The sequence below is a fragment of the Aspergillus pseudotamarii genome (assembly GCF_009193445.1).
Source record: "Aspergillus pseudotamarii strain CBS 117625 unplaced genomic scaffold BDV38scaffold_73, whole genome shotgun sequence".
NCBI classification, from domain to species: domain Eukaryota; kingdom Fungi; phylum Ascomycota; class Eurotiomycetes; order Eurotiales; family Aspergillaceae; genus Aspergillus; species Aspergillus pseudotamarii.
Window position 1 is genome coordinate 41,492 of NW_022475087.1, and position 26,074 is coordinate 67,565.

At 48.8% G+C, this 26,074-nt stretch overlaps 11 protein-coding genes and 3 non-coding genes across 14 annotated transcripts; 6 read left to right on the forward strand and 8 right to left on the reverse strand.

The window, feature by feature from the left end:
- The first annotated feature begins 570 nt into the window (after nucleotides 1-570).
- BDV38DRAFT_259693 (Tim22-complex subunit TIM54) lies at nucleotides 571-2,373 on the forward strand. The gene is made up of 2 exons (XM_032055848.1): nucleotides 571-783; nucleotides 843-2,373. Exons 1-2 carry the CDS (start codon nucleotides 690-692, stop codon nucleotides 2,180-2,182), a joined length of 1,434 nt encoding a protein of 477 aa, XP_031909044.1. The 5' UTR covers nucleotides 571-689; the 3' UTR covers nucleotides 2,183-2,373.
- Nucleotides 2,374-2,703: 330 nt separating this feature from the next.
- BDV38DRAFT_196248 (peptide alpha-N-acetyltransferase complex A subunit NAT1) lies at nucleotides 2,704-5,841 on the reverse strand. Its single transcript, XM_032052361.1, has 3 exons — nucleotides 5,411-5,841; nucleotides 3,378-5,336; nucleotides 2,704-3,322 (listed from the first exon to the last, which is right to left on the reverse strand). Exons 1-3 carry the CDS (start codon nucleotides 5,490-5,492, stop codon nucleotides 2,859-2,861), a joined length of 2,505 nt encoding a protein of 834 aa, XP_031909045.1. The 5' UTR covers nucleotides 5,493-5,841; the 3' UTR covers nucleotides 2,704-2,858.
- On the reverse strand, nucleotides 5,842-7,084 carry BDV38DRAFT_196247 (MIX23 family protein). The gene is made up of 2 exons (XM_032052360.1): nucleotides 6,781-7,084; nucleotides 5,842-6,703 (listed from the first exon to the last, which is right to left on the reverse strand). Exons 1-2 carry the CDS (start codon nucleotides 6,851-6,853, stop codon nucleotides 6,192-6,194), a joined length of 585 nt encoding a protein of 194 aa, XP_031909046.1. The 5' UTR covers nucleotides 6,854-7,084; the 3' UTR covers nucleotides 5,842-6,191.
- A 327-nt stretch (nucleotides 7,085-7,411) lies between these two features.
- Nucleotides 7,412-8,598, forward strand: BDV38DRAFT_287204 (putative formamidopyrimidine-DNA glycosylase; the record flags this gene model as incomplete). Its single annotated transcript, XM_032060814.1, has 2 exons — nucleotides 7,412-8,004; nucleotides 8,061-8,598. The coding sequence occupies 2 exons, from the start codon at nucleotides 7,412-7,414 to the stop codon at nucleotides 8,596-8,598; spliced, it is 1,131 nt and encodes a 376-aa protein (XP_031909047.1).
- On the reverse strand, nucleotides 8,432-9,769 carry BDV38DRAFT_196245 (uncharacterized protein). Its single transcript, XM_032052359.1, has one exon. It carries the CDS (start codon nucleotides 9,605-9,607, stop codon nucleotides 8,747-8,749), a length of 861 nt encoding a protein of 286 aa, XP_031909048.1. The 5' UTR covers nucleotides 9,608-9,769; the 3' UTR covers nucleotides 8,432-8,746.
- A 258-nt stretch (nucleotides 9,770-10,027) lies between these two features.
- Nucleotides 10,028-12,359, forward strand: nar1 (iron-sulfur cluster assembly protein NAR1). Its single transcript, XM_032055849.1, has 2 exons — nucleotides 10,028-10,317; nucleotides 10,387-12,359. The coding sequence occupies exons 1-2, from the start codon at nucleotides 10,210-10,212 to the stop codon at nucleotides 12,100-12,102; spliced, it is 1,824 nt and encodes a 607-aa protein (XP_031909049.1). The 5' UTR covers nucleotides 10,028-10,209; the 3' UTR covers nucleotides 12,103-12,359.
- Nucleotides 12,360-12,443: 84 nt separating this feature from the next.
- Nucleotides 12,444-13,422, reverse strand: BDV38DRAFT_196310 (nucleotide triphosphate diphosphatase NUDT15). Its single transcript, XM_032052362.1, has 3 exons — nucleotides 13,108-13,422; nucleotides 12,786-12,991; nucleotides 12,444-12,711 (listed from the first exon to the last, which is right to left on the reverse strand). The coding sequence occupies exons 1-3, from the start codon at nucleotides 13,217-13,219 to the stop codon at nucleotides 12,541-12,543; spliced, it is 489 nt and encodes a 162-aa protein (XP_031909050.1). The 5' UTR covers nucleotides 13,220-13,422; the 3' UTR covers nucleotides 12,444-12,540.
- Nucleotides 13,423-13,864: 442 nt separating this feature from the next.
- BDV38DRAFT_296480 (uncharacterized protein) lies at nucleotides 13,865-14,729 on the reverse strand (the record flags this gene model as incomplete). The annotated part of the gene is made up of 3 exons (XM_032062938.1): nucleotides 13,865-14,260; nucleotides 14,332-14,455; nucleotides 14,520-14,729. Coding segments are annotated over 3 exons (730 nt in total), but the record flags the coding sequence as incomplete, so codon positions are not given.
- Nucleotides 14,730-16,228: 1,499 nt separating this feature from the next.
- BDV38DRAFT_t210 lies at nucleotides 16,229-16,317 on the reverse strand. The gene has a single exon. It is a non-coding gene; the product is annotated as a tRNA-Asp (tRNA).
- A 531-nt stretch (nucleotides 16,318-16,848) lies between these two features.
- Nucleotides 16,849-16,937, forward strand: BDV38DRAFT_t208. Its single transcript has one exon. It is a non-coding gene; the product is annotated as a tRNA-Asp (tRNA).
- A 1,211-nt stretch (nucleotides 16,938-18,148) lies between these two features.
- Nucleotides 18,149-18,237, reverse strand: BDV38DRAFT_t209. The gene has a single exon. It is a non-coding gene; the product is annotated as a tRNA-Asp (tRNA).
- Nucleotides 18,238-18,732: 495 nt separating this feature from the next.
- Nucleotides 18,733-20,578, forward strand: BDV38DRAFT_259713 (sialidase family protein). The gene is made up of 5 exons (XM_032055850.1): nucleotides 18,733-18,882; nucleotides 18,944-19,771; nucleotides 19,831-19,947; nucleotides 20,016-20,064; nucleotides 20,115-20,578. The coding sequence occupies exons 2-5, from the start codon at nucleotides 19,239-19,241 to the stop codon at nucleotides 20,544-20,546; spliced, it is 1,131 nt and encodes a 376-aa protein (XP_031909052.1). The 5' UTR covers nucleotides 18,733-18,882; nucleotides 18,944-19,238; the 3' UTR covers nucleotides 20,547-20,578.
- A 112-nt stretch (nucleotides 20,579-20,690) lies between these two features.
- BDV38DRAFT_259717 (bacterial alpha-L-rhamnosidase-domain-containing protein) lies at nucleotides 20,691-23,386 on the reverse strand. Its single transcript, XM_032055851.1, has one exon. The coding sequence runs from the start codon at nucleotides 23,099-23,101 to the stop codon at nucleotides 20,879-20,881; it is 2,223 nt and encodes a 740-aa protein (XP_031909053.1). The 5' UTR covers nucleotides 23,102-23,386; the 3' UTR covers nucleotides 20,691-20,878.
- Nucleotides 23,387-24,239: 853 nt separating this feature from the next.
- Nucleotides 24,240-26,053, forward strand: BDV38DRAFT_274667 (sugar porter family MFS transporter; the record flags this gene model as incomplete). The annotated part of the gene is made up of 5 exons (XM_032057878.1): nucleotides 24,240-24,312; nucleotides 24,368-24,448; nucleotides 24,531-24,641; nucleotides 24,745-25,071; nucleotides 25,143-26,053. The coding sequence occupies 5 exons, from the start codon at nucleotides 24,240-24,242 to the stop codon at nucleotides 26,051-26,053; spliced, it is 1,503 nt and encodes a 500-aa protein (XP_031909054.1).
- Between the last annotated feature and the right edge of the window lie 21 nt (nucleotides 26,054-26,074).

Below are 26,074 nucleotides of genomic sequence, written 5' to 3' on the forward strand. Positions count from 1 at the left end.
ACTTCAATTCCCACCCGCCGAGATGCCCCGATTGGTTCACGACCCCTGCTGTTGCTGACTCATCCATGTATACTTCGATTGTTTCCATGTCCTCAATGAGATAGACTTGGATCGTGATGAATAGTCGACCTGAGTTAATTATACATAGAAGATCTTCGTCTCAACTCTATTGCCCGGAGTTCCATCCATATGAATGCTTCTTTTTGGTAGTAAGACGAGTCCATCCACCCCCCCCTCTTCGTAATATGAACAACTCCATAACCTAGGGTATCCCATCTCCCGAACAGGTGGGCCACGGAGCACTCTGCCTTGTCAATAATAATTCTCTTCAGCCCTCAACCAGAGTTGCAAAACACACAATGGAATTGAACCAATCGGTCCACCTTGAAAAAGTTAGCTGTAAGCACTAGAAATATTTTATGTATATACTCCGTACAACTACTTCAGAGAACCGAGCAGAAAAAAATACACTTTCTTCTATCGGATTAACCATGTTCCGGGTGACGGAGCGGCGCAGAGATCCCGAACTTTTTTTGGGCAAATGGACTATGATACATCATCCAAAGGGAAGGGATACTTCCTCTCTAGTGCTATACATCGCCAATTTGGTTATAAATCACATCTTGAATTATATTATTTAATCACCTCCGTATCCTATTTAGCCAAATTTCTCTTAGCTCTCGGAGACCATGGCGGAATCTTCCAATTCCGCTGCGGCCTCTGGCCAGACTCAGACCGCGGCAAAGCCTACGAAGGCACCGAACCCAGTATGGAGAATGATGGGTAAGTCCCCGACCACATCCTATGTCTCATGTCAATTGACGCTAATCATTCTATCCAAGGAATGCCTAACTTCCGCCTTAAACTTCCTTCCCGCAATTGGATGATCTTTCTCACAGTAACCGGCTCGTTCACCGCTGCCCTGGTCTATGACCGCAAACAGAAGAAGCGCGCACAACAGAAATGGTGTGACCTGGTGGCACACCTTTCAAAGGAGCCTCTCCCAATTGACCAGACACGGCGGAAGCTTACAGTCTTTCTGTCGGCCCCTCCTGGCGATGGTCTCCGCGTTGCCCGGGAGCACTTCAAAGAATATGTCAAGCCCATTCTAGTCGCCGCAGCCTTAGACTACCAGGTGATCGAAGGACGACGGGAAGGTGACATCCGTGCTGGACTTGCGGAGCGAATTCGCAAGTTTAGAAGGAAGTCCGGCGAGCCAAGCACTGTGGTGGAAGAAGCTGGCATTGAAGAGGTCGTTGCGGATGCTAGGGAGAAGATCGGAGTGGTAGAGGAACCCGTTCCCAAGGGCGATCTGATCATCGGACGTAATACCTGGAAGGAGTATATCCGAGGTCTCCATGAGGGCTGGCTTGGACCACTCGACCCTCCCCAGCCGCCTGTCCCGATAGATGTGCCGTCACCTTCCGAGGGAGCAGAGACCAGTGGCTCTCCCGAGGACACCCCTACCGCAGAGAACTCCGAGAAGAAGGACGAACCTGAGAAGAAGGATGAGAAGCCTTCTAAGCCTACCGGCCCGACCTCAGCATACATCACTCCCGCCGACTACTCGTCGCAAAACCTCCCACGATCTCTCCCACAATCCTTGGACGGCTCCGTTCCGATCCATTTCCCTCATATTCTAGGGTTCTTGAACACTCCCATCAGAATCTACCGATACTTGAACCAACGCTACCTCGCTGATAGCGTCGGACGAGAGGTTGCTGGCATCGTTCTCGCATCGACTACTCGGCCATATAGCGATGGTTCCTTCAGCACAGACTCCGAACTAACCCCCGCGGGTGTCGACGCCGCTCCGGCCTCCGATAACCTAATGGGTGGAAATTACGAACAACAAACCGTCCTCGAAGAAGAAGAACAGGACTGGCACAAATCCGCGCACAAGAAGGATGAAGCGAACCCTGATAAGGAACGCGAGTGGATGGACTCTGTCGTTTTGGATTCTCGTATCGCAGCCCGGATGCAGCGCTACGTCCTTTCCCCCGAAGATGAAGCCCGCTCACAACGGATTGCTGAGGGCGCAGAATACATCCTTGGTGAGGAACGGCCCACGCCCGTTCCTTTCTGGCAGCGCATGTGGATCAAGTACGGATACGGGGAGGACGAGGAGACCCTGAAGAGGAAGCCTATTCTTGGAAACATTGACGGAGAGGACAACCAGTGATTCTCGCCCCAGTTCAAGTTGATATCTCGCATGGTTATGGAATGGAAGCTATAGACATGTGCTTAGTTTATATGCACCAGCATTGGTAGGGATGGTGAACATAGGATATATCTCATCTGCTGTACCAACAAATCGATCTATACTGTATATTAGTCTAGTTACGGAATTAAATTTCTACTCGTACATACTGGATCAGATGTGTTGTTGTTGCGCGGTATCGGGTAAACTTCCCTCTCTGTATCATAACTAGTATATTTACGGCTGTGCGTTGAAATGTGGACTCTAATCTTTAATATTGGCTCTATCCGCGCTATATGCAATGCAGGATATAATTACGCAACCGGGTTAGGCAAGAAAGAAACATGAAAGAATATGAAGGGAAAGTTTGCTTTTGATCCTTTCACAGACTAGCTGGTTAGCTCCCAATTCGACTGGTGAAATCTCAACTATACTAGTACTGGTACATCATCTCCACGTGTTTCGATCGCTTGAAATCTTATATCAGAAAATTTGAGCTTTTTTTCTTTCATCGTCATAGAAATGTAACTCCACCCGCATTCTTAGGCCATAAAACTCTTGACTTCTATACTCGGGTCTGGAAAATCAACTGCAAATATTCCCCGCAGTTGTGAAGTATTGGAAGAGACTGATTGTACTCCTCTCGATAAAATTCATCTTAGTTCAGCTGGAACACTGACGACTCAGGCCACTTGCTCTTGGCCTTCTCAGCGTAAGCGGCCTTTGCGGCCTGGTCGCTTTTCCATTCGTCCAACAATTGCAAGCCAGCAAGAGCAGTCTCGATGCTCTCAACTTGCGAGTCAAGGGTAGCGGTGAGATCTTTCTCACACTGCGCCTTGGAGTCTGCTTTCAGGAGCTGTCGGCATGTCAGCGCTGCTTGTGTGTGGACGGCGCTGTCCTTGTGTGTCGAAAGGAAAGACTCGTTCCACTCGTCGAGATTCTGGGCCTTCGGGAGCAGAGTCTCAAACTCGGCATTCACAACCTCGGCCACCTGAGGTGGCAGTGGCTCAGAGAGACTATCCAATGCCTTGCGGAAACGGAGAAGCTGGATGTGAAGGGTTGGGTTGGAAGCATCAATTGCATGGGCAGCAGAGAGACATTTGAGTGCGAGCGCATATTTGCCTGCAAACCAAGTTAGTTTAAGTCTCTGTGATATCGCATGGGTTAGTGTGCGTACCTCTCCGGAGATAGACCTCGAATCCAAGATTCTGGGCTTCGATGCTCTTAGGGCTGAACTCCAAGAGCGGAGTCAGGAACTTGGTTGCCTCATTGAGTGGATCCTGGGTCTGTACAAGCTTGTTGCCAAGCGGGTCAGGGTCTTCCTTCTTCACTTCACCATCACCACCCTTGGTGCTTGCTGCTTTCCTTGCCGCTCTCTTGTCGGCCTCAATCTTCTCCAGTCGTTCTTGCTCCCTCTTGGCCTTCTTAAGAGCCTTCTTCCGCTCAGCACTGTCGGCGTCACCATCGGCACCGTTGGGCAAGGGCCCAAGGGCGAGGTCTGGTTGGTCGTGGAGAAGCAGGTATGCCCTGATGGCAGAAAGAGCCGCCCGAGTGTAGAAGGGATGCTGGCGCAAGCGATCCTCCCAGCGGACCATGTCAACGTATGCCCTGACCATGCCCTTCCTCAATGAGAAGCTATGGAAATCAAACTGGTCTTCTTGCCAGGTGTCGAAGATATTGTAGATGCCATGGAAGCGCTTGAGCGCAAGCCCAAGTTTCTTCTGGCGCAGATAAGCCTCACCGTCCTCGGTCAGATACCAGACACACTGCATTTCGTGGAGATCGCCCATCGCACCACCGACAGTCTCATTCCGAGTAAACTTGCTCATGTTTTCAAGTGCCTTATCGTTGTCATTGTTGCGAAGCTGGTACTTGGCGGCCTTGGAGTTAATATAACGGTCCTTCTCATCCAGCTTCCTAGCCTTCTCCATCTCCTCTGCGGCCTTCTCGAGGTTACCATAATGCTTCCATATCCTGGCCTTGGTCATCTGATATTCTACGGCCTTAGGAGAGAGCTCGATAGCCTTGTCGACATGCTCCATGGCCTTGGTCAGATTGCGGCTGAGGTGGTAGTTGTAGTGCTGTGCAAGGAAATAGTGGGAGGAAGAAAGGAATTCCTTGTTGTCGCCGTTCGCCTCGCCCTCCGCAGAGCCGTTGGTTTGAGGTACGGAAACGTATCCTTCCACCAACTCCTGCACTGTATCACGTTTCCAAGTGTTGGTGTATAGGGATTTGATGTTCGCAAAGAGAGAAGGGACGCCCTTCTTGAGCATACGCTGCAAGTAAGCATCAGCAGCTTGCTTGAAATCCTCACCCTCCAAGAAGTCCAGAGGGATTCGACGAGGAGCATCGCCACGAGGGTTCTTCTCCACCCAAGAGTCGTATACAGCCTTCAGAGCCTTGTGGTCATTGTCGGGAATACCCTTGGCTCTGATCAGAGCATCATAGTACATCGAATTCTCGGGGTTGCGGTCGAGAAGGGCAGTGTACGCAGCCTCTGCCTCCTCCTTTCTGTCAAGCCGCAGAAGGTAGTCCGCCTTCATCTCCATGACGGCCAGCACATCCGTAATTCTGTGACCCACAGTTTCAAGGTGTTCTAAAGCCTTTTCTAGCTTGCCTGCCTCGGCCATAATCGAATTCTTGTAGAGGACGGCTTCCGAGTGCTCCATGTCGGAAACAGGCGGCGTGGACTTCAATGTCTCCTCGTACGTCGTCAACACCTTCTCCGCCTCTTCCAGGTCTCCTGCCAAGTGATGCGCGATAGCCAAAGCCGTCCAGTTCTGGCGAAAAGCGGGCCGGGCCTGGAGCATGGTGGTTCGGCTCTGGATATATCCCTGGTAATCCCGCATTTGCATCTGAAGCAGGGCAAGGTCACGCTGGATAGGCTGAGACTCCGGTTCGATCCTCAATGCGAATCTGTATGCCTTGATTGCCTCCTCGTAGTTCTTCTCCGCTCGATATAGCAGACCGTACACATGCCAGCAGATGTGCGATTTCATATCATTCTTGAGAGCTTCCTTGGCCATCGCAAAGGCCTCTTCTTGCTGACCAAGGTTGCTGGTGATCAGCGCCTTCATTGCTAGGGTATCGCCATGGTTGGGGTTCTTCCGAAGAATTTGCTCCGCGGTCTTGATACCTGTTAAGGACAAGCAACTTTTAGTTGTCTGGCACGAACATCGACACCTGGTTCAATTTCGCACAGGAACTCACCCTTCTTATGTTGTTTATTTTCATAGTGGCGAACCACCTGGCGGAACAAGGATGCGTCCTTAGAACTCAATGGTTGTGGCATGATGGGGGTGGTGTGTGAGGCGGAGGTGAGGGACTGCAAGTAGGATGACTTGTGTGTCGACGGACTGAAGCTGATGTGCGCGGGGGGTGATTTAATCGTTCCTTCGGGACCGACGAGCGATTAGGCAATGATAAGCTATGGCCAACGCAACTCTCAGAGAAACTAATAGTAACAAACAAACCAATTTTGAATTGGTCGGGGGTTATGCCTACTGCGATTCAAGCTCAATGTTTCTTCCCGATCGCAGTTCTCAAGGACAGACAGACCCGGCAAATGAACGAAAGAATAATTTATCCGAGATTTATAAATGAACGCTTGCGTGCATAAATCGAACCCCGACAGCCCTAAATTCGGATCTATGCCCAACAACTATTTTCGAAGCAAATTACTCCGTATGCGGGATGCTGGCTCGCATTTCGTCAATAATATGATGTGAGATGAAGATTTACCTGGATTTTATATATTGCGCTGGTACCTATGCCGACGCCTGCGTCACACTCTTGAATTCATGATCTTATCATTGAAGAACGCTTTTTTATATGCAATTGGTGTACACGTTGAGTATATACATTATATCCCGAATCAGGACTGAATGGCCGTATAAGCAGGACCTTGAACATATCGGCCTCTTGTAACCCTCCCAAATAGTTCTTTACCAGATTGAAAAAAGGTATTGGCACTAGCCCTTCCTGTGTGCGATCATTGTTGCTTCCTTTCCCGCCAGCTATTGAGTGCTTCTTCCCAGCCTGTTGATGAACCCTCGCATCTCTCGGTCACGAGACCCCATGTTCGGGCACGGATGATCTCCTCAACACTGCGCTGACTCCGGACGAGATTCGCTAATGACTCGGTTCGTGCCTCGCGAGGGAAAAACCGCGCGGAGTACGGATCTAGACGTTCATCGACGACTCGCTCTCGGTCCCTCGCTGATTCGGTCTGCCGAAGGACAAGATCCGGATCATCCGGGTCGGGACTTGTAGCGACGCCGGCGCAGTAGTTGAGCACGTCTGACCGTGTCTGCCATGAGGGGAATAGAACGTTGTCCTTGAATTTCTCACAAGCAGCCGGGTCTATTGTGCGCCCAGCTTTGGAATCTGTTTGACGTACCGCAGTCGAGGAAGGATCGAAGCCCTCCCGTGACGGGGTGAATAGAGCATTAAGGTTCTGGGTAATTGAATCGTCTATTGTCGATCTGGATAAATGTAGGAAATCTATAGAGCGGGAAAATGGTCGATGAGTTTGAGCTTTCAAATATCAGGTTTAGATGGTGGTTGACAGTAACGCATACCTCGGAGCAATCTCTCATTGAAGCAAAATTTGGGGCTCAGTTCGGGAGCAGATGTTGACGTTGCCCGAGACATTTTTGATTTCTCGGCTTTTGTAGACTCCCGTCCCGATTTGCCCTTTTCAGTCCAAAACCACTCCAGATTGTACCACGTTCAAGGGGTGCACGAAAGCAGTAGATAAGTGGCGGGATCCCCGATGAGTAACAGAATGGTATCCGGAAGCCCTGCGAGGGTCTCAAGTTTTCTTAGCCAGGTACTGCGATGGAATGCGGCCAAATATCAAGGGATTCGGCAAGGATAAATGACGGTTGGCTCTTTGTGGAGGATTATGTGTCGTTGAGAGTCACAGACAAGACCCGAGGCGTTGGTGTTGGATGGACGATCGATTGAATCATAAGGTATTTACCTAAAACGGCTAGATTCTTATCGATAGCTCTCGATCACGGGACTACGTGACCCGTGACGCGTTTCATCCCATTGTAAGAGAACTTCAACGTCCTTTCAACATTTGCATTGTACCTTGAATTATATCAAAAAGCGATACTTGTTAGCATTCCATCGAGATAGATATTCATCTGTATAGAGATTTGTTGAGAGTGGACATTCATCCGTACAATCTACCTTATCAACATCATGCCTGAGCTAGCCGAAGTCTCACGTATCGTCCATTTCATACGCCAGCATCTTGTCGGCAAGACCCTCTCCAAGGTATCTACGCAAAATGATGACATTGTTTATGGTAAAGCGGGAACTAGTGCTTCGGAGTTTCAGAAAGCAATGGAGGGAAAGAAGATCGTCGGTGCAGGGCAGCAAGGCAAATACTTCTGGATAGCCATGGCGTCGCCGCCGCATGTCGTAATGCATTTTGGCATGGCAGGCTGGCTAAAAATTCGAAATGCTGACACATACTACTACCGGACTGACAAGCCACAAGACAAAGAATGGCCCCCTAAGTACTGGAAATTCTTGCTGGAAACGGATGAGGACCCAAAGACAGAGGCTGCATTTGTTGACTTCCGCAGACTAGGCAGGATAAGACTGGTGGATTGCCCTGCGGAGCAGATTCGAAAATTCAGCCCCCTCAAAGAGAACGGTCCAGACCCTGTGGCGGATAAGGACACGGTGACAGAAGACTGGCTGGCTGGCAAGCTAAGAAGCAAGAAGGTCCCCGTCAAGGCTTTACTTTTGGACCAAGCGAACATAAGCGGGATTGGCAATTGGATGGGGTGTGTTACCAACCAACTGTTGACTGATTGTGGGATGGGAACTGACTGTCACATAGAGATGAGATTCTCTACCATGCAAGAATTCACCCAGAGCAATATAGCAACACCTTGACTGACGATCAAGTCAAAGAACTTCACTCAGCCATTCATTACGTCTGCTCAACCTCGGTGGATTTGCTGGCAGACTCCGACAGGTTTCCCGAGGACTGGCTGTTCAAATACCGATGGTCGAAAGGGAAGAAGAATGCCTCTCCCACTTTACCGAATGGTGATAAGATTACTTTCCTTACTGTCGGTGGTAGGACAAGTGCTGTGGTCCCAAGTGTGCAGAAAAAGACCGGTCCTGTAACGAAGGACGTCAAGACTGAGGAGGACGGTGCGCAGAATAAACGGAAGCGAGGAATAGTGCCTAAAGTTGAAAGTGATGCGGAGGCAAGCGAGGAAGAGCCAAAGGCGAAGAAAGCAGGAGAAAAAAAGGGAGCCAAGCCGGCCAAGAAAGATGAAGATGAGAAGAAAGCTGAAGACGAGAAAAAACCCGAAGTAGACGGTACATCATGTACGGGGAGGAGGCGTTCCGCTCGGCTCAAGAAATGAGCTCTGGGATGCTGCGTTTCCCTTACAATCACTCGGGTCTTTGATAATTGAACCATGTATCTTACACCAAAAGTCCTCACGAAGCATTAACCTACCACTTCATGAGGCATTCCTTAGTGGAGCACTGCATTTTCTGTCATTACTTTGGCTACACTCTCAACCCGTGCAACCTGCTGTGGAAAACGTTGAAATTCCCCTTGCTTTTGGCGAGGTTGCCTGTGTTTTCCAGAACCGCAAACACTATATTCTCCCACCACCCTTGAAACTCCGGTTCCTGCAACACCTCTGCCCAACAGTTCGCGACCTCTTCCTTTGGGTTATCGAAAGCACCACAGCCAAAGGCACCAAGGACAAGTTTCCGATGCTTGTTGTACGCTGCAGCACGGAGAATCACACGCATTTTGTCCTTCATCAATGCTCGATCCGCGATGTGCTTGTACCGTGGGGGCTGTGTGTTCCGGTCTACATCCGGCCTCCTCAATGCGGCCATACTGACCACACTGACAATGGGCAGAGACTCGGGCTTTTGTAGGTCCATTAATCTGTGTCCATCTGTGAAATTTTCACGAAACACAACAACCGTTGGAGAGTAAATAGCATCGTGATTCCGTAAAGGGTAGTATCGTAGCTTAAGCGTAAAACTAAGACTACTGCGATAGCAAAGCTCTTCCTCCTGGGCCAAGGCTCCCCGAAGCCAACCACCACCTGCACTCTTATCGCTAGCCAGATTCAGTACGCAGGCGCTTCTGGTGTCCGTGGGTCTGGTGAGGCTGATAGCTATATTGAAAGCGTCGCCATTCACAACTTCCACTTGGGTGTTGAGATTTGGACTATACTTCGAGTCCAACACCGGCAGCGTATCACGTGAGCAACGAATCCCAGTAGGAGGAGCATGGGGAAGCACAGCCAAGATCTGAGGGAGGAGTTCCTTGGTTTCCTTTGCGGTTGAACTCAAGATAGCTCTCCTATTTGAGCCGGTGGAGGTCATTGGTGGCTCGGAGCTGGACATATTCGTAGTGGAGTCGATACTAGTAGATGGAGTACGTAGATAAGACAGAAAAAAAAAGAAAAAAATTTGAAAAATAAAAAATAAAGACTACTTCTGCCAACCTTAAATAGAGAATCATTCAAAGGAATCTTGCTAATGACACTTTTAGAGAGGAGACGATCCTATCTTCTTATACGTCACAGCCTCAATACACTTTTGTACCTGAGTCACTGCCAACACGAACGAGCGGCAAAATACGAGGGCAATCAGGCGGAAGCGGGTAGGGCGGTGAGCTTATCAGCGCCGATCGCGGGGTGCTCTTCTAATCCGTGGCCTGAGATTCGCCACGGACGATGACAAAGCACTGCTATCTCACTGTTAATTCATTACTAACGATTTATTCTTCTCTCGATTTCCTCCAATCTATACTTCTACTTTCCTTCCCCTCCTCTCTACTGACTCGGGTTACGACTGGTACCGATCCACCCGTCTGACTTCAGTCTAGATATATTGAATCTGAGTCTTAGAAGAGCCTTAAAGAAACCTCATCCCAGCGCTTCTCTGAGTGGCGTTATCTCTTCCCTTGATAATCCTCTGGCGGGGCTTCTACAGCGTCCGCCACAATGAGTGCCATTCTATCGGCAGACGATCTGAACGATTTCATCTCTCCAGGTGTTGCCTGCATCAAACCGGTAGAGACGCTTCCGAAGAATGAGTCATCAAATTCCCAGGTATGTTTAATATTCTCAATACCTGTCCCTTCACATTCGCTGATGGACACTGACTTCTTTTGCTTATAGAACCCATACGAAGTGACCACGGAAGATAAAGTTCAGCCTGAAAACCTCCCCCCAGCACAGATATCGTTGACCGACTGTCTTGCCTGTTCCGGCTGCGTCACCTCCGCTGAGGCGGTGCTGATCTCTTTGCAATCGCATGCAGAAGTCCTCAATACCCTTGATGCATATCCCGAATTACCATTGACGCAGAACTACAACGGCCCTCACATCGATGGTAGCAATGCACTTGACGGAGAAGGGAGGATTTTCGTGGCAAGTGTTAGCCCTCAAGTGAGGGCAAGCTTGGCTGCTACCTATGGCATCTCGGAAAAAGAAGCGACATACATGATCGACCAATTTCTAAGTGGTCCCCATGGCTTACGGGCTGGAGGAAAACATGGTAGCGGCTTCACTTGGGTTGTCGATACCAACATTATGCGTGAAGCAGTACTCGTTCTTACAGCAGACGAAGTTACCGAGACTTTGAAGGAACCATCTGCAAGAGTTACCTCAAAAGATCCTCTCCCTAAGCGGCCAATTTTGTCATCAGCCTGTCCGGGATGGATATGCTATGCTGAGAAGACACACCCTTTCGTACTACCACACCTTTCTCGACTGAAGTCCCCTCAAGCATTGACGGGCACTTTCTTGAAGACCGTGTTGAGCAAAGCTCTGGGTGTGCCGCCTTCCCGTATTTGGCATCTCGCGATCATGCCTTGCTTTGATAAGAAGCTTGAGGCCAGTCGAGAAGAACTTACTGACGTGTCGTGGTCCCCGCTTAACGGTGGGGCACCTTCAACTGAGTCCCAACAGCCTGTCCGTGATGTCGATTGTGTCATTACCACTCGAGAGCTACTTACATTGGCTTCATCCCGTGGGATTTCTCTCCCTATATTACCGCTGAAATCTCTTCCACCATCATTTACCCCACAATTCCCAGATGAGACACTTAACGCGTTCCTGTTCCGCAAGCACAATGGGTTGGAACAGTCTATGGAGAGCGGTACATCTGGCGGTTATCTCCATCACGTCCTTAATACCTTCCAAGCTAAAAATCCCGGAAGTGAGATTGTGATCCAGAGGGGAAGAAACGCTGATGTGGTGGAATATTCACTTGTGTCTCCTGGAGGCGACACTCTCATGAAAGCCGCTCGCTATTATGGTTTCAGGAACATTCAGAATCTGGTCCGGAAGCTCAAGCCTGCGCGTGTATCACGGCTTCCCGGGGCTAGAGTGCCTGCAGCTTCAGCGGGCGGTAATCGGCGACAGCCAATCTCGAGAAACGGCGCTTCCGCCGGGTCTGGGACGGATTATGCATACGTGGAAGTTATGGCGTGTCCCGGTGGCTGTACCAATGGGGGAGGGCAGATACGTATTGAAGATGCCAGAGAAGCCAGTTCTAGCACACCGTCCGTAACAGCCACAGAGAACCCATCAAAGCCAACCCCGCACGAGCAGCGGGCCTGGCTCGCTCGTGTCGACGAAGCATACTTCTCTGCAGATTCTGATACCGAAGGCGAAATGGAGGGTCAGGCACAGCCACTCACCATCCCTGAGAGGGAAGCTAGGGTCCATGAAGCTTTTCGGTATTGGTCTGACCTGATGAAGATTCCTCTTTCGAAACTTGTCTATACGACTTATCGTGAGGTTGAGAGCGATGTTGGCAAACCCAAGGATGCCCCGATTGATACTACCCGCGTCGTTGAGTTGGCCGGGAAGATCGGTGGTGGTTGGTAGTTGCCTTTCTTGTACTCGCTCGTTTTTCCCGTTCAGTGATGTTAATGACCTGTATACCCTGTTATGCCTGCGGATCTATGATAAATTTCATTTTTATATCTTCTCTTTGGGTGGGCCAAAAGTCTGCGTGTCCTATATTGTTGGTTGCATTTACATGGTTAGAGAGATACCAAGTTCTTGTTTTATTCCAGCATTCACAGAGAAGGGATTGTATATAGCATGTAGAAACTCCGAAATCAACCATTATGATGAAATGACCCACTGTTTTTTGTAAAAAGAAGAAGGAGAAAAAGAATTGATCAATAAGTATATGTGGAACTCTCGGTGACTTGAAACTTAGAACTCATCATCATCATTTATCAAACCCATATATACTTTGAAAGGATCTCATAAAAACCATTAGAAGGATTGAAAGCACTCGAATGAAAGCCCCAGCTACTAGTTCAAGACTGGACGAAATCCAGGCCACTGTTCTACCAAATTCACCAGCGGCGAAAACAGTTTTTTCTTCTCCCCACTCTCCTTCCCAGCCATGGCGTCTTGAGCCAACGCGACAATTTCCTCCCAAGCCACCCACTCCCACGCCTCGCATTTCTCCGGCTCCATCAACTGTCCCAAAACTCAGCTCACTCATACACCGACCAACCCACCAAAAAAAGGAGAGAAAACATGCATGAACTCACCTTCGGCTCCAGAGCATCACCATAAATTTCTCCACTCACAAAAACAGTCACATAATGCTTATTCTCATCCCGCATGACATTATTAGTGGCTGTCAGAAATTGGACGTTACAGATAGTCAGACCGGTCTCTTCCAAGACCTCCCGTTCGGCGCAGTTTTCAAAGGTCTCGCCGAATTCGAGATGACCTCCGGCTAAAGCCCAGGTACCTGAGTTTACCATGTTAGTTTTGAGTATATGGTCGAGTGAAGCCTTACATGCAAAATGACGTTTTTTTTGGGACGCGTGAAGCCGGGGATTTAGGAAGTTTAGAGACAAGGCTTACCTGCGCCATGACTGCCTTTTCTCTTGCCTAGGAGAACTTCGCCCTTCTTGTTGAGGATGAAGGCACCGATGCCTACTCTTGGAACTTCCTGAGTGGTTGTGGTTTGGGGCATTGTGGGTTGGGTTGTTTCCTTGGGATCGATTAGATTTCGTGGAGGGAGTTCTAATGATTCGGTGATCTTTTAGCCTTTCGAGGGTAGATATGCTGCTGTAGGCAGTGGCAGTGCTCTGGTGAAGGAGTGTGACTCAGAAGAGAAAGTAATAGGGTTGATGTACTAACGTATGTACTGCCACACATTTGCATTGGAAGATGTTGTTGCGGAGTGGACCCTGTTGCCGGCTGTACCCTGTTAGCGTAATACAGAATGTAACGCTCCCGTACATATACAAGCTAGAATTGAAGTTTATAGTTGTATTGGTTAGTATAGGTGGGTGCATGTGTGTGCCTTGTCCGTTTACTCGAGGGTTTGCATCGTTGTCATTCAGAAACATACAACTTGAAAAGGGACAGTAGAAACTGGGTGAATGGCAAGATACTGCGAATCGTCGGATAGCAAGAATGCAACTAAATTGTAGATTCTAATTTCTTCTCTTCATGCTCGATTAGTACCCTCTGTGTTCTACTATACACCAGCGGAAAGATTGTAAAGAAACCTTTTCATGTCGCTACATGGCATAAATTAGTCTTGGGAATTAATAACAAGTATAGCTCCAGGCCAATACCCTCTTGAACATAGTTCAAAGACAATACCAGCAGCCTACATACTTTTCCCTGCTGTATTAGATGGCCGATTCAAATAGCCCTGTACCGCAGCAACCTTCGCGCGTCCACTGAGAAGATATCGAAACAGTCTCGCCAAAGCACGTGTAGCGTCGAGCCAATCTTTCTTCAGAGAGAGGTCATAGCCACGTGTGAATTTCAGTTCAATAACTTCGTCTCTTGAACATCCTCTTGGGTGTACTCTCGCAACTAAATCAGCGGCAAATGATGCCCGAGCGATATGAACATGAGGCCCATGGAACCCCACCACGAAGGCTTCTTGGTCTTGAACACCTGCTTTGCCGGTCCGAACGGTCATATTTTGGGCAAGCTGTCCCAGCATTACGCTGAGGGTCTCTCCGAGGAACTCGTTCCAGTTTTGTCTCTCATACCACTGGAGAATCTTAGACGGATGGTCACCGAATGTAGGGCGGAAGAAGCCACGAGTGTGTGGATTGTACATACCCCGGTATATGATATGATTGGCAAATGCTCGGTTCTCGGTCCAACAGTGACCGCGCCCTCCGGCTTAGTAGCATACTGTTTACGGCCGATCACATATAGCTTCTTGAAACTCAAAGCAGTAAAGCTTCAAGAAAAAAACGCAATTAGCATAGAGACTTCCAACCGGAAGGATGAAAAGGCAAGCCCACTTAACATCAAGACCTTGGTCTTCGATACCTTCAAGATTGCGATAAACGTCCATCGTCAGCGCATCTAACATCATCGCCTGCGACATTATGAAGGTTCGGTGATGTTCTCTCTCAGATACTTTCCAGTTTTTCCTAGGTAGGGTGATTGTCTCGCTTGGTTTCAGGGCCTTTGCAATCCCTGCGTTTCTAGAATCGCATCCACCGGCCATTCCATGGTAATCAATGTAGACATAGTGGGAATCAAGAAGGTGGAACAGCCTGCGAAAAGAATCATCTTGTTGCGGCCAATCACGCGTACAGTTTCCCTTTGCGATATCGGTTTGTCGGAATATCCAGGGAGTTAATTGTTCTACGTCCTTGTCTTGGGTTGTGTGTCAGTAATTTATAAAACGTACGATTAGACGTATTGGGGGGTGGACACGGAGTACTACCTTCGCGGTCGATGTCCTCGGGTCTAGGGATTAGCTCGTCGAGATCAACGATCGAGGAGAGGATGGTCGCTGACATGATGTGGGTGACGGGACAGTATTGAGTTTAAAGTTAATCACAACTTAGAGTTACAATCGAGATATAACCGGGTTGTAGCTGGAGGTTCATGGTAGAATGACTGCGGCTAGATTTGTTTAAACGTTATGTTGGTTGAAATGGTCAGTCTTGTCTGCCTGTTCAGGGTAGGTGGTTGCCTTAAAATGCGCATAAGTTTTGTTCTATTCTCTTTTCTTTTGACTAAGTAATACAGTCAGTGCAAGTATGAACCACTCCTGGCTTGACTTTCGTGCATTGACCAGGCTGTTTGATCGGCTTCTAGTTTGTGTAACTAAACAAAAAGAGAGTAAATCTATAGTTTCCATAGTAACATGCACTATACAAATTATATGGACGGTGCATAAGTTGTGCAGAACTTGGATCGAGAACGATTGCTCAGTAAGCAGTATATATAAAGTACTCGTTTCCCGTAGTGAGTTAGTGAATCTAGTGTGATATACATATTGTAGTGAGTATGCTGAAGACAATACTCCATACAGGAGTCGAGCATATCCCTCATCTTACGCAGGCTTCCCAATTTATCGAATACTTTGATTTCTTAACACTAGGAGGTATTGGATGCCGCACTAGCCTGGTTAACCACAATTCATGTCTCAGTACTGCTACAGTTCACTCCCCAGTACCTACTACAATTCGCATTCTCCATCTACTACCGAATAGAATGTCCTTTGGATGATTATTCTATATCAGAATTTGGCCAAGAGTATTTATTATCCATGCCACGCTCTGTCCTATGTCTGGGACGGTAAATATAGATCCTGCTCTATTTCTATCGATCGACAGGATTAACCTAATATGATGAATCCCTATGCTGCGTCGTTAAAGCTCCGAGACCACCGAGTCGCACGGGAGCAACAATATAGCCCAAGTCATTGGCCAGGAATTCAATAGCTTGGGTTTTTAACGAGCCGAAAGGGTCCAGTTCTGCGAATAATCCCTTCCTAGTCTTGTGGCAGAAGGTCTCCTTTCCGTTTCTATATCAGGGCACATCTGACTATTCGACCGGAAGATATTTGTCCACTATAGTGAATTATCGTTGGCTCTCGCCACTTTTTACAATAATGGAAAGACTGTTCAGCAACTGGGAGGGGGTCGGTAGGAAATGATCTTGCAACAATTGATCAGAAAAGAAAAAGAATTTTGAAGCAAAACAAAAACATAAGCTCCCCGACTGGGAGTCGAACCCAGGTCTCCCGCGCTTGTTCTCGTGTGAGATGACAAGCGGAAATCATGACCGTTAGACCATCGAGGATTAGTAACGAGATATACTCTCCTCGATTATGTTATATAAACCAGGGCAGTGATCCAGAAAGCATACTCTGAGGCACGCTATAGTAAGTATTTGGCGCACTTGCTTCATGAAGTGAGCTTGGTTTCTTCCCAGCATATATTGTTTCTCGGTCTGCCCAGCGTCAGCCATTCTTCTGAACATCGAGTTCACAATACTCTAACGGTGCACTCCATAATGTTTCCCTGTACAGGGAATGGAGGGCAAAGATGGAACCTCAGAAAGGAAGGTGTTCAGGTACAGGGACTGGTTTATGTCGGTCTTGGGGCGAGTGAGGAGAGAGTAGACTATAGAATATAGCTGGACGACAATTTTTCTTGGTCTTCACCAAAAATCTGTTTTAAATCATTTAGTGACTTCATGAACTGTACAACTCTTAAGATGCTTGCTAAAGCCTAGTCTCTGCCTTTGGATCTTGGAAAGGCCTACTTAGAATATTGCGTTTTTATTTGCTTAGCTTACAATGTCAAGAACAGGGACTTTCAATATATCAAGTCCTCGATGGTCTAACGGTCATGATTTCCGCTTGTCATCCCTTACAGGAACAAGCGCGGGAGACCTGGGTTCGACTCCCAGTCGGGGAGATTCTTTTTTCCCTCCCTACACACGCAGGACTGTGGCTTTTTTTTTTTTTGGTTTTGGTTCCTTTCGTAGTTGTCCCTTTAGATGGTGCTAGGTTCCTGAGTTGTTTGAGAAAAGCTCTCATTTGACCTCATTCTGGTTTTGTTTTCTTAACCCATATTATCCTTGCTAGGGATCATTGAGCGAGTTATCAAACTCCTAGTGTTTACTCGTGTTGAATTCCTACCATATTCATATGGGCTTTTTGTTAACGGAGTATATTGGGAACTACCGGGCTAGTTCGACTCGATAACTGTCTGCAGGATGTATTGAGGACGTGGAAATCATCTTATCTATCGCCCAGGCTTCGCACCATAGGAGAGTACGTTATTAGGCTTCATTAGTTTTCCATGGGGTTGACTTTTCGCCAATTGCAGAGAAATTGCTGCAGTAAAAGTATCTGCTCCAGTAGGGCCTCTACTACAACAATATTACATGGCAGTGCTCTCTCGGGATGTCTTTCTGGACGATATCAAAGGCTGCGAGCTTTACCTAAGTCGTCAATTCGTCCATAATAACTTCCCTCGATTTCCTTCACAGGCATAGATGACTCCTTTAGGTGTAACACCTCGCTTGGGGCACTTGTGGCCTAGTTCGTTAGGCTTTCAGGTTGCTGGGGAGAACATGTTCAGGTCGTAATTGTGGAGGTACCAGCCAGGTATAGCGGCCCGTTTATGTGTTTATTGGGGTTTTGAGGTGGGCTAAACTGTCTATCCTGACCACCTCTAGCTGCTTATGAGCCGTGTGCTAGTGACATTGATAGCTAAAGGTTACAACCAAATATTAGGATTTAAATATACCCTCAACCAACATTGGGGCCTTCAATGACCCTATATGGGGCATCGTCCGCGTAGAAAGGTTAGCCGGGTCGCGAGTAGCAGGGATCCCGCGCAATATACAATCCGGCAGATTACAGCACCGCAGGAGTTTCTTGATGGTAGAATGCTCGCACAGAGCTTCGCTCCAATACTAGTGGTACTTGTGGTGTTTGAAAGGGCAAGAGAAGGCCCAGAGCCCGGATACTAGGATCGAGCGCGCGGTTGTGGTACAAAGTGGACGGTAATCCTCCATTGGAACAGTTAACATCATGACCGGAGAGTAAGCATAAGTGAAAAGGAACAGCGAGTAATGGGAAGAAAAACCCGAAAATAAGGTAGAAAAGCAAAAAAGAGATCTCCCCGACTGGGAGTCGAACCCAGGTCTCCCGCGCTTGTTCCTGTAAGGGATGACAAGCGGAAATCATGACCGTTAGACCATCGAGGATGGAGATTGTGATAAGCTTCGTTATTTAAATTTATAAATCAAGTGTATGGTAAACTAATGTCCTTTCCACGTTCTTGCCCCCCAGTTTACCATGGTTGAAAATATATCCAGGCTATTCACAGGGCTCTGGATAATGTAGTGGACACACTACAAGACAGCGTATTGGCTAACCATATGTCTAACGAACCAGCGCTAGAATGAGTGGGAATCGGTTTTCACATCTATAGAGCCGTCCTAATAACCTAATCTCCGTAGATAAACACTTACAAATATATACAATCCAAGTTTGTCGATCATAAGAATAGCTCGAGCCTCTGATACAGATGTTGAATGGTCTTGAACATGATATTATAGATTGAACAAGAATCCTATGAGAAACAATCCAATGTTTCCACGTCTTAGTCATATGACAATCTACCACTTCGTGAGAGAGAGATCAGGTGTCGACATGTGACACTGAGTGTATGTTTGTTTGCTGTTCCTTCCATCAACTTCCACCTGAGCATCTCCAGACAGTATCGCAGCAAAAGACAGTTGGACTGCCCGGAAGAAGATAGTAGAAGCTACAAAAGGATTGCATAATCCCGAAAGAAAACCTCATACGTCAGACAGTGTCCCACTCGCCAATATATGACCTTGGATTGCGTATGTTCTCCGATCACCAGGGAAATAGTATGACGGCATTTGACCACGTTCAACTTCCTAGATGCACTTCCATGATGGCCATTGCTCCTGGTCAGCTGTGCGATTGGTGGGGTTTTCATGAAGCTATACAAGACCAAAAGACTTGTCGCGGCCATTTTTGGAGTATTTCCGGTGGGATGAGTTCATGGCATTTCCCCACACAAGCACGAACATCGATCTGGGGTCTGGGGAAATACTCCTGTCCAACGGTCATGAGAATCAACGTACTGCTATAAAAGGCAGCTTAAAAGCCCCTGTCCTTGCTATGAGAGAAGTATGCTTTTGACTAGACTTGTATAGAATCCCAGCGTTCACCAATGCGTTTCTTACGTTTCCTTCTAGCCGCCCCGTTGGCTCTCGCGGCGAGCATCCCCAGGGCCGAGACCCCAACTACTTTCTCCGAGGTAACAATCTTCAGTCCGCCATCCGACTATGTCATTCCTCGTACCCTCTACGCTCGCAACCTCCAATTACCCAATGGAGATCTATTAGCGACCTGGGAAAACTACTCGCCCGAGCCACCAGCGGTCTATTTCCCAATCTATCGCTCAACTGATAGCGGTAAAACCTGGAGCGAACTGTCTCGCGTAGAAGATACAGCCAATGGGCTAGGCCTGCGCTACCAGCCGTTCCTTTACTACCTGGAAGAGTCAATTGGATCGTACGAGGCCGGTACTATCCTGCTAGCTGGGAGCAGCATCCCAACAGACCTCGCGACCACACAAATCGATCTCTATGCTTCTCGCGACTCTGGCGTCACATGGGAGTTCGTGAGCCATATCGCTGCTGGCGGTGAAGCGCTTCCTAACAACGGATTGACCCCAGTCTGGGAACCATTCCTTCTTGCTCAGTAAGTGTGATACTAGATCGTGCATTGTCCCTGAACAGTCTCTAACTTTCGTTCAATAGCAATGGAAAGTTGATCTGCTTCTACTCGGACCAGAGAGCCAATGAAACGTATGGCCAGAAACTCGTTCACCAAACCACCACCGACCTGAAGAACTGGGGTGATGTAATCGACGATGTGTAAGTTGGCAAGCTCTTTTCGATCCAACCGAAGATATCCATGACTGACACGACCTTTTTGTTTTCAGTACATACCCTACCTACACTGATCGCCCGGGTATGCCCGTTGTCACCAAGGTGCGTCCCGTCTTTCCCTCGCTCACATACACCACTGACTTCCTCAACAGCTGCCAACTGGTGAATTCATCATGACATACGAATATGGATCATACTTCGGCACCTCCGACTATTCCTTCCCCGTCTATTACAGGATCTCAGCGGACCCCGAGAACTTCCTCGCGGCCCCACACCAGAAGCTCGTCGTGTCAAGTGGCACTCAGCCCACAGGTTCACCTTACAATGTGTGGACTCCCTTTGGCGGTGACAATGGCACCCTTGTTGTCAGCTGCGGCAACTTGGGCTCTGTCTTTGTCAACCAGGCCCTGGGTGAAGGCGAGTGGACGGAGATCTCCACCCCAGAGAGCGCGAGCTATACTCGGTCGCTACGCATCTTGCAGGAGAAGGAGAACTATCTCTTACTGAACGGTGGTGGTGTGCTTCAAGGAGAGTCAAATAAGGTTACAGTCAGTGTGATGGATTTGGAGGCTGCATTGGCATAGATGTCTGCTTTTTAGAGATATGAATATGCTGTCTTCTTGTGACGATTTTAGCATGTAGATAGTCATCGAATTCTAAGATTTTGTCGCTGTTACACTTTTGTTGGTGCCCACCAAACTTGTTCCTTTATGCCAGGAGAATAAAGTGTTCTAGCATCTGGCAGGGGAGGTCTTTGAATTCATTGCGATTTGTCTTGGAATCATGATATAGTTCATGGACACATTACTCGGGTGTGTCGTGCGTCTAGATTGCCACCCCGGAAACTATGTACTGCATTCAATTCTATCGCTAACATGTATGTCCAAAGGTAAAAAGCCAAGTCTATATATTCATGTCAAGCAATGGTCTCCGGGCCCGGCTTCCGCATGATTGGGATAATGGGTTTAGGAGGCCACCCACCACGATGACTCTCCACGCTCCATCGGCATGAGAACTGGTGGTGCCCAGATCCGATCCATGTACCGTCTTCGTCATCGGCCTTCAGGGTGATCCTCTTTTCCCATCTCTCCTCACTGGGCAGGATGACAAGCGCGCGCGAGTTCGGAGGGACTAACAGGTCCAAACTGAAGCGATCCTCAGCCGGGTCGAAGGCCCATCGACATTTTATCCGTCCGTAGGGGGTCTCATAGGCGACTTCAGCTGAATCGATACTACCGCCGGGGATGGGTTCAACCCGGAACTGCTTCCATCCCGGAGCGATAGGACGCACGCCAGCCACGCTGTAATGGAGCCAGTTGATGATGGAGCCGAGAGCGTAGTGGTTGAAGCTGGTCATCTCGCCCGGATTGATGGATCCATCGGGGAGCATGCTGTCCCAGCGTTCCCATATCGTGGTTGCCCCCATGGTGATCGGGTACATCCAGGATGGCCGGCTCTTCTCCAGCAACATGCGGTAGGCGACTTGGTGATGCCCGGTCTTGGTCAGCGCATGGGCGATGATCGGGGTACCGGCGAACCCCGTGGCTACTCGGAACTTGGCTTGCCGGACCTGGCGAACTAGTCGGTTTGCTGCTTCTATGGCCTGATCGGCCGTGGAGTGGAGGTCGTACATGAGTGCCAGGCTTAGTGCTGTCTGGGTGTCTCCAGCAAGTAAGCCCGACGGAGCGATATACTTCTCCTGGAAAGTTGTCTTCAGTCGGTCCGAGTCGGCCTGGAATCGGGTGGCGTCTGCCGTTTCGCCTAGGGCCTCACTGATTTGAGCCATGACTGAAGTGACATGGACCAAATAGGCATCGGCAACTAGTGTGCCATCCGTCCGGGCGTCTCCTGGTTCGATTGGTGGTGCTGTTGGGTCTAGCCAGTCTCCTAGCTGCCACACTTGGGGATCCCAGAGCCCATCGGGACCCCGTTGAATTCCTCGGTCGATCCAGGCTAGCATACTGGCATATTGTCGGCGGAGAATGTCACTGTCCCCGTAAGAGAGGTAGAGAGTCCAAGGGGTCAAGACAACTACATCATCCCAAATTGCTTGAGGCACATGATGCGGCCACAACTCTGAGCTGACCACATTTGGTACCACGAGTGGTGGAACACAGCCGTTACCGTCTTTAAGCTGTTCTGCAGCCACATCTTCCAGCCAGTGCCCCAGCATTCCGGCTGTATCGTAGAGAAAGTTCGCCGACGGACAGAAAACCTGAATGTCTCCAGTCCATCCAAGGCGCTCATCTCGCTGGGGACAGTCCGTTGGAATGGACAAGAAGTTCCCGCGCATACTCCACCAGGCGTTCTGATGTAACTGGTTAACCATTGGATGCGAGCACTCGAACCAACCACTGCGAGTCATGTCAGTGTGCATTACCAATGCCGCAAGGGTTGTAAGTAAGGGTGGATCTTGATCAGTCCAACCATCTACTTGTACATATCGGAATCCGTGAAAGGTATGTTGTGGGGTCCAGTCTGTGACGTCTTTTCCCGCAGAGATAAATTCATCCCTACATTTTGCGGCTCGCAATGGGCGAGTTCCTAGCTCACCGTGCTCTAGGACCTCCGCATGTGTGAAGGTGACTTTCTCTCCCTCGGGTTTGTTTATGCAGCGGACGCGTAACCGACCGACGAGATTCTGACCGAAATCAACAACGGTCTTTCCTGATGGAGTATGTAGAACTTCTACTGCTTTGACCTCCTCTGTAACGCGCACGGGTGGCGCATCCGGAGCTACCAAAGTTGCTGAAGGGAACTGTAACTCCTGCACGGGATTCCAAGAAGAATCCCTACCCTCAAGAGCATTATTCCAGTTAGGGTTCTCCTCTCTCGCATCGTAGATTTCGCCATCATACAGCTCACTCTGCAGGATTGCACTTGGCTGACAAGTCCAGGTAGAATCTGTGGCCAATGAAAAGGACTTCTCCTGCTCAGACTGCACCTCTAGCTGGGCCAGTACCGCTAACTTATCGCCATATAGTTTTCGGCGGCCTCCCCTAAATCCTAGACGGGTAGCATACCATCCTTCGCCCACCTCGACCGCGATTACATTTGGTCCGCTTTTATTTAGCAGAGCTGCAACATCAAACACCTGATAATTGAGGCGATGCCGGTAGCTTGTCCAACCAGGAGCCATGCATTGATCGCCCACCGCCTGACCATTGATAAAGGCGCGATATACTCCTAGGCTGGTGATGTACAGGCGAGCCCGACTGATAGCGTCTGCGTCCGAGAACTGGAAGAATTTGCGAAATCGTACTGGCCGCAGTGGGGTGTCATGAGGTGGAGCTTCTAGACTGGCAATGGGAAGGCCCTTCCAGTCGTGACGATCGAGCAGGGCACATTCAATCGTAGACCAAGGAGACCAATTTGTAGGTTCCGCTTGAGTCTTCTTAATACATGTTCCGTGAGCTCGGACTCGCACCTGAACACTTTCCCGCGACTGCAAAGGGGAGCTTGGCCAAGGCACCAAGACCGATTTATCGCTGGCTACTTCGTAGTTCTCTATGGGTGAATCTTGGGACCGAAGAATTTGAATTTCGTACGAAGTCTGCTCCCATCCTAGCGGACAGTCTTCTTCTGTGTTAAGGAATCGCCAGGATAGGCGGGGTGTCGCGTGGCCCACACCAAAGCCAGTCGGGTGTTGTTCGGCTGAGGGGGGTGTGATAGCCAGTTGGCCTATCATAATGAAGGTACGTGGTGAATATAGGCGATAGCAGGAAAGAAAAAGTAGGTTAAGATTTTCCACAAGTGTGGGAAGCGAAGTACTCCTGGACCTTCATATTCACCCTCGTTGTCCGTTCTTATAAGGTTCTCATAAGTGCGCGGTCGATGTGTCTATTGCCGATGTATGGGTCGCCTCGCAGCATATTCGTCCGAGACCCCGAATTATGGACCAAGATGCATGCCATGTGGCCAGTTAGACGAAGAGCTGCAGTGCAAACGTGAGTCCCAAGCTGCAAGTGAATCATGCATCTGAAGTGCAAGTGGGACATACTTTAGAATGCCGGCGGCGTTCTCGACTTCTCATTGGAGAGTCGCCGCCGCTCCCCGCAGGATTGTCGATTAGGGCTAACCGTAGTAACCGAATCAAGACTAAGGTTACCCCATGGGGTACTGATGGTATAACCATTAGCCGGCGCATAGACGGTATGGACTCTATACCTAAGCGGAGAAGGTAGGAGTCCACAGTATATAAAGAGGACCGGAAGATTCGAGGTATAGCGAGTCCACGTACGCAACAAACAGGCTGCCCCCACTTGGATATTGCAGAGATGCTTTCCCTTAACCTTGTCCTGATCACACTGGTGGTGGCTCTAGGAGGCTTCGTATACGGGGTGGACTCAGGTACATCTTCATTGGATCTAATAGGAGACTATCAATGGCCGTTGACAATTACCAGGGATTATCGCAACAACCTTGGGCCATGATACTTTTAAATATGCCATGTTCGGACCAACCGGTGAGAATGCTGGGTTGAAAGGCAAGTAACATATCTCTGCTTCAATTTTCTGTGTTCTTTCCAGATATACGGGAGATATGGTACTAACAATATACTTTGCTAGGGGCCATTGTTTCCTTGTACAATGTTGGTCAGGCTCTCGGTACATTCGTAGCAGGCTATTCAGCCAACAAGTTTAGTAGGCGATGGACTATTTGCGGAAGTGCCGTAGTAGGTAAGTGCCCTCTTGGTCCCTTTGCGTACTCTGATCATAGCCCTTCAACTTTTGTTACTGCTATATTGATTGAACCTGTTGCTAAATAAGTGTGTTTATCCAGCAATTATCGGTGCTGTTCTTCAGTGCGCCGCTGTCAATGCAGGAATGATGATTGCAGGGAGATTTTTCGCTGGAATCGGCTGCGGCATGCTTTTGACTGTCGTTCCCATCTATATCGCCGAAGCGTCCCCTCCCCATCAACGTGGATTCATTGTTGGCTTACAGGGCTTCATGATTGCCATTGGCTTCTGCATAGCCAACTGGATCGGTTATGGGGGCGCATTTGCCAAGGACGACGCCCAATGGCGAATTCCGTTGGCAATGCAGATCCCTGGTCCTCTGCTGCTGGCCCTTGGATGTTGCTTTATACCTTATAGCCCTCGTTGGTGTAGGTCACTCCATATCGTCTTGTAGGGGACCTCCCTTCAAAGCAAGAGGCTAACTCTCAACCCCCTTTAGTAATCCAAGAGGAGCGCTATGAAGAAGCCCGTACCGTCCTAACAATGCTGCAAGGATCTGAAAGTAATGTGGATTCCTTGTCTCAAGAACTCGCACAGATCCGGGAACAGATACAGGCAGAAGCAACTGAGGTTACAAGCTTTCACGTTGCTTGTGCCAAGTTATTTTCGCGTCGTTATCTTCACCGCACGCTCATAGCGTGTTTCATTGTTGTCATGAGTCAGTTTAGCGGGTCTCAGGTCATTCAAAATTACCAGACCAGCTTTTATGAGACGGTAGGGTTCACCGGAAAGACTTCACTTTTGATCAGTGGCATCTATGGCTTCATGGGCGTCATTGGTCAGATCATCTACCTCTTCGTGGTAGCAGACAAGTGGCCACGCACTCGCACATTGTGGACAGGCTCACTGTTTCTGTCGGTTTTGATTGCCATCTGCATGGCGTTATCAGCTGTGTACGGAGACCAAAGTGGTGGCGATCTCAGTGGTGCCCGTGCAGCCATCGCAATGATCTTCCTCTATTCCTGTGCTTATGCAGTCTTCTTCAATGCGATGGTCTGGGTTGTCCCTTCAGAACTCTTCCCATTCTTTCTTCGCTCGACCGGGCTTGGGCTTGCTGTGTTCGCCAAATCCGTTGCAGCAATCGTCCTATCGCAGATCACACCAACCGCGCTGGAGAATGTCAGTTGGAGATATTATTCACTTTTCATTGCCACGAACTTTATGGCTGCTTTTATTTACTTCTTTTTCCTCCCAGAGACTGGAGGCAAAACATTGGAACAGATCGCTGAGCTGTTTGGTGACCCTCCTTCTGCTTTGAATAATGGGAATAAAACCGAGGACATGGACGATAGACAAAGCGTCGCGGACGCGAAGGACACCAAGTCTACTCATGTGGAAGCGGTGGTATGATTATGTGGTGGAAAGGGTTAG

Excerpts from the sequence above, each read along its gene's own strand:
- BDV38DRAFT_259693 (XM_032055848.1), top strand. The coding sequence starts at position 690 with ATGGCGGAATCTTCCAATTCCGCTGCGGCCTCTGGCCAGACTCAGACC. Across the intron at positions 784-842 it reads CCCAGTATGGAGAATGATGG|GAATGCCTAACTTCCGCCTT; the intron begins GTAAGTCCCCGA and ends ATTCTATCCAAG.
- BDV38DRAFT_196248 (XM_032052361.1), bottom strand. The coding sequence starts at position 5,492 with ATGCCACAACCATTGAGTTCTAAGGACGCATCCTTGTTCCGCCAGGTG. Across the intron at positions 5,337-5,410 it reads AAATAAACAACATAAGAAGG|GTATCAAGACCGCGGAGCAA; the intron begins GTGAGTTCCTGT and ends TGTCCTTAACAG. Across the intron at positions 3,323-3,377 it reads CGAGGTCTATCTCCGGAGAG|GCAAATATGCGCTCGCACTC; the intron begins GTACGCACACTA and ends CTTGGTTTGCAG.
- BDV38DRAFT_196247 (XM_032052360.1), bottom strand. The coding sequence starts at position 6,853 with ATGTCTCGGGCAACGTCAACATCTGCTCCCGAACTGAGCCCCAAATTT. Across the intron at positions 6,704-6,780 it reads CAATGAGAGATTGCTCCGAG|ATTTCCTACATTTATCCAGA; the intron begins GTATGCGTTACT and ends CCCGCTCTATAG.
- BDV38DRAFT_196245 (XM_032052359.1), bottom strand. The coding sequence starts at position 9,607 with ATGTCCAGCTCCGAGCCACCAATGACCTCCACCGGCTCAAATAGGAGA.
- nar1 (XM_032055849.1), top strand. The coding sequence starts at position 10,210 with ATGAGTGCCATTCTATCGGCAGACGATCTGAACGATTTCATCTCTCCA. Across the intron at positions 10,318-10,386 it reads ATGAGTCATCAAATTCCCAG|AACCCATACGAAGTGACCAC; the intron begins GTATGTTTAATA and ends TTTTGCTTATAG.
- BDV38DRAFT_196310 (XM_032052362.1), bottom strand. The coding sequence starts at position 13,219 with ATGCCCCAAACCACAACCACTCAGGAAGTTCCAAGAGTAGGCATCGGT. Across the intron at positions 12,992-13,107 it reads AAAAGGCAGTCATGGCGCAG|GTACCTGGGCTTTAGCCGGA; the intron begins GTAAGCCTTGTC and ends TGGTAAACTCAG. Across the intron at positions 12,712-12,785 it reads GTGATGCTCTGGAGCCGAAG|TTGATGGAGCCGGAGAAATG; the intron begins GTGAGTTCATGC and ends GTTTTGGGACAG.
- BDV38DRAFT_259713 (XM_032055850.1), top strand. The coding sequence starts at position 19,239 with ATGCGTTTCTTACGTTTCCTTCTAGCCGCCCCGTTGGCTCTCGCGGCG. Across the intron at positions 19,772-19,830 it reads GAACCATTCCTTCTTGCTCA|CAATGGAAAGTTGATCTGCT; the intron begins GTAAGTGTGATA and ends TTCGTTCAATAG. Across the intron at positions 20,065-20,114 it reads GTATGCCCGTTGTCACCAAG|CTGCCAACTGGTGAATTCAT; the intron begins GTGCGTCCCGTC and ends CTTCCTCAACAG.
- BDV38DRAFT_259717 (XM_032055851.1), bottom strand. The coding sequence starts at position 23,101 with ATGGCTCCTGGTTGGACAAGCTACCGGCATCGCCTCAATTATCAGGTG.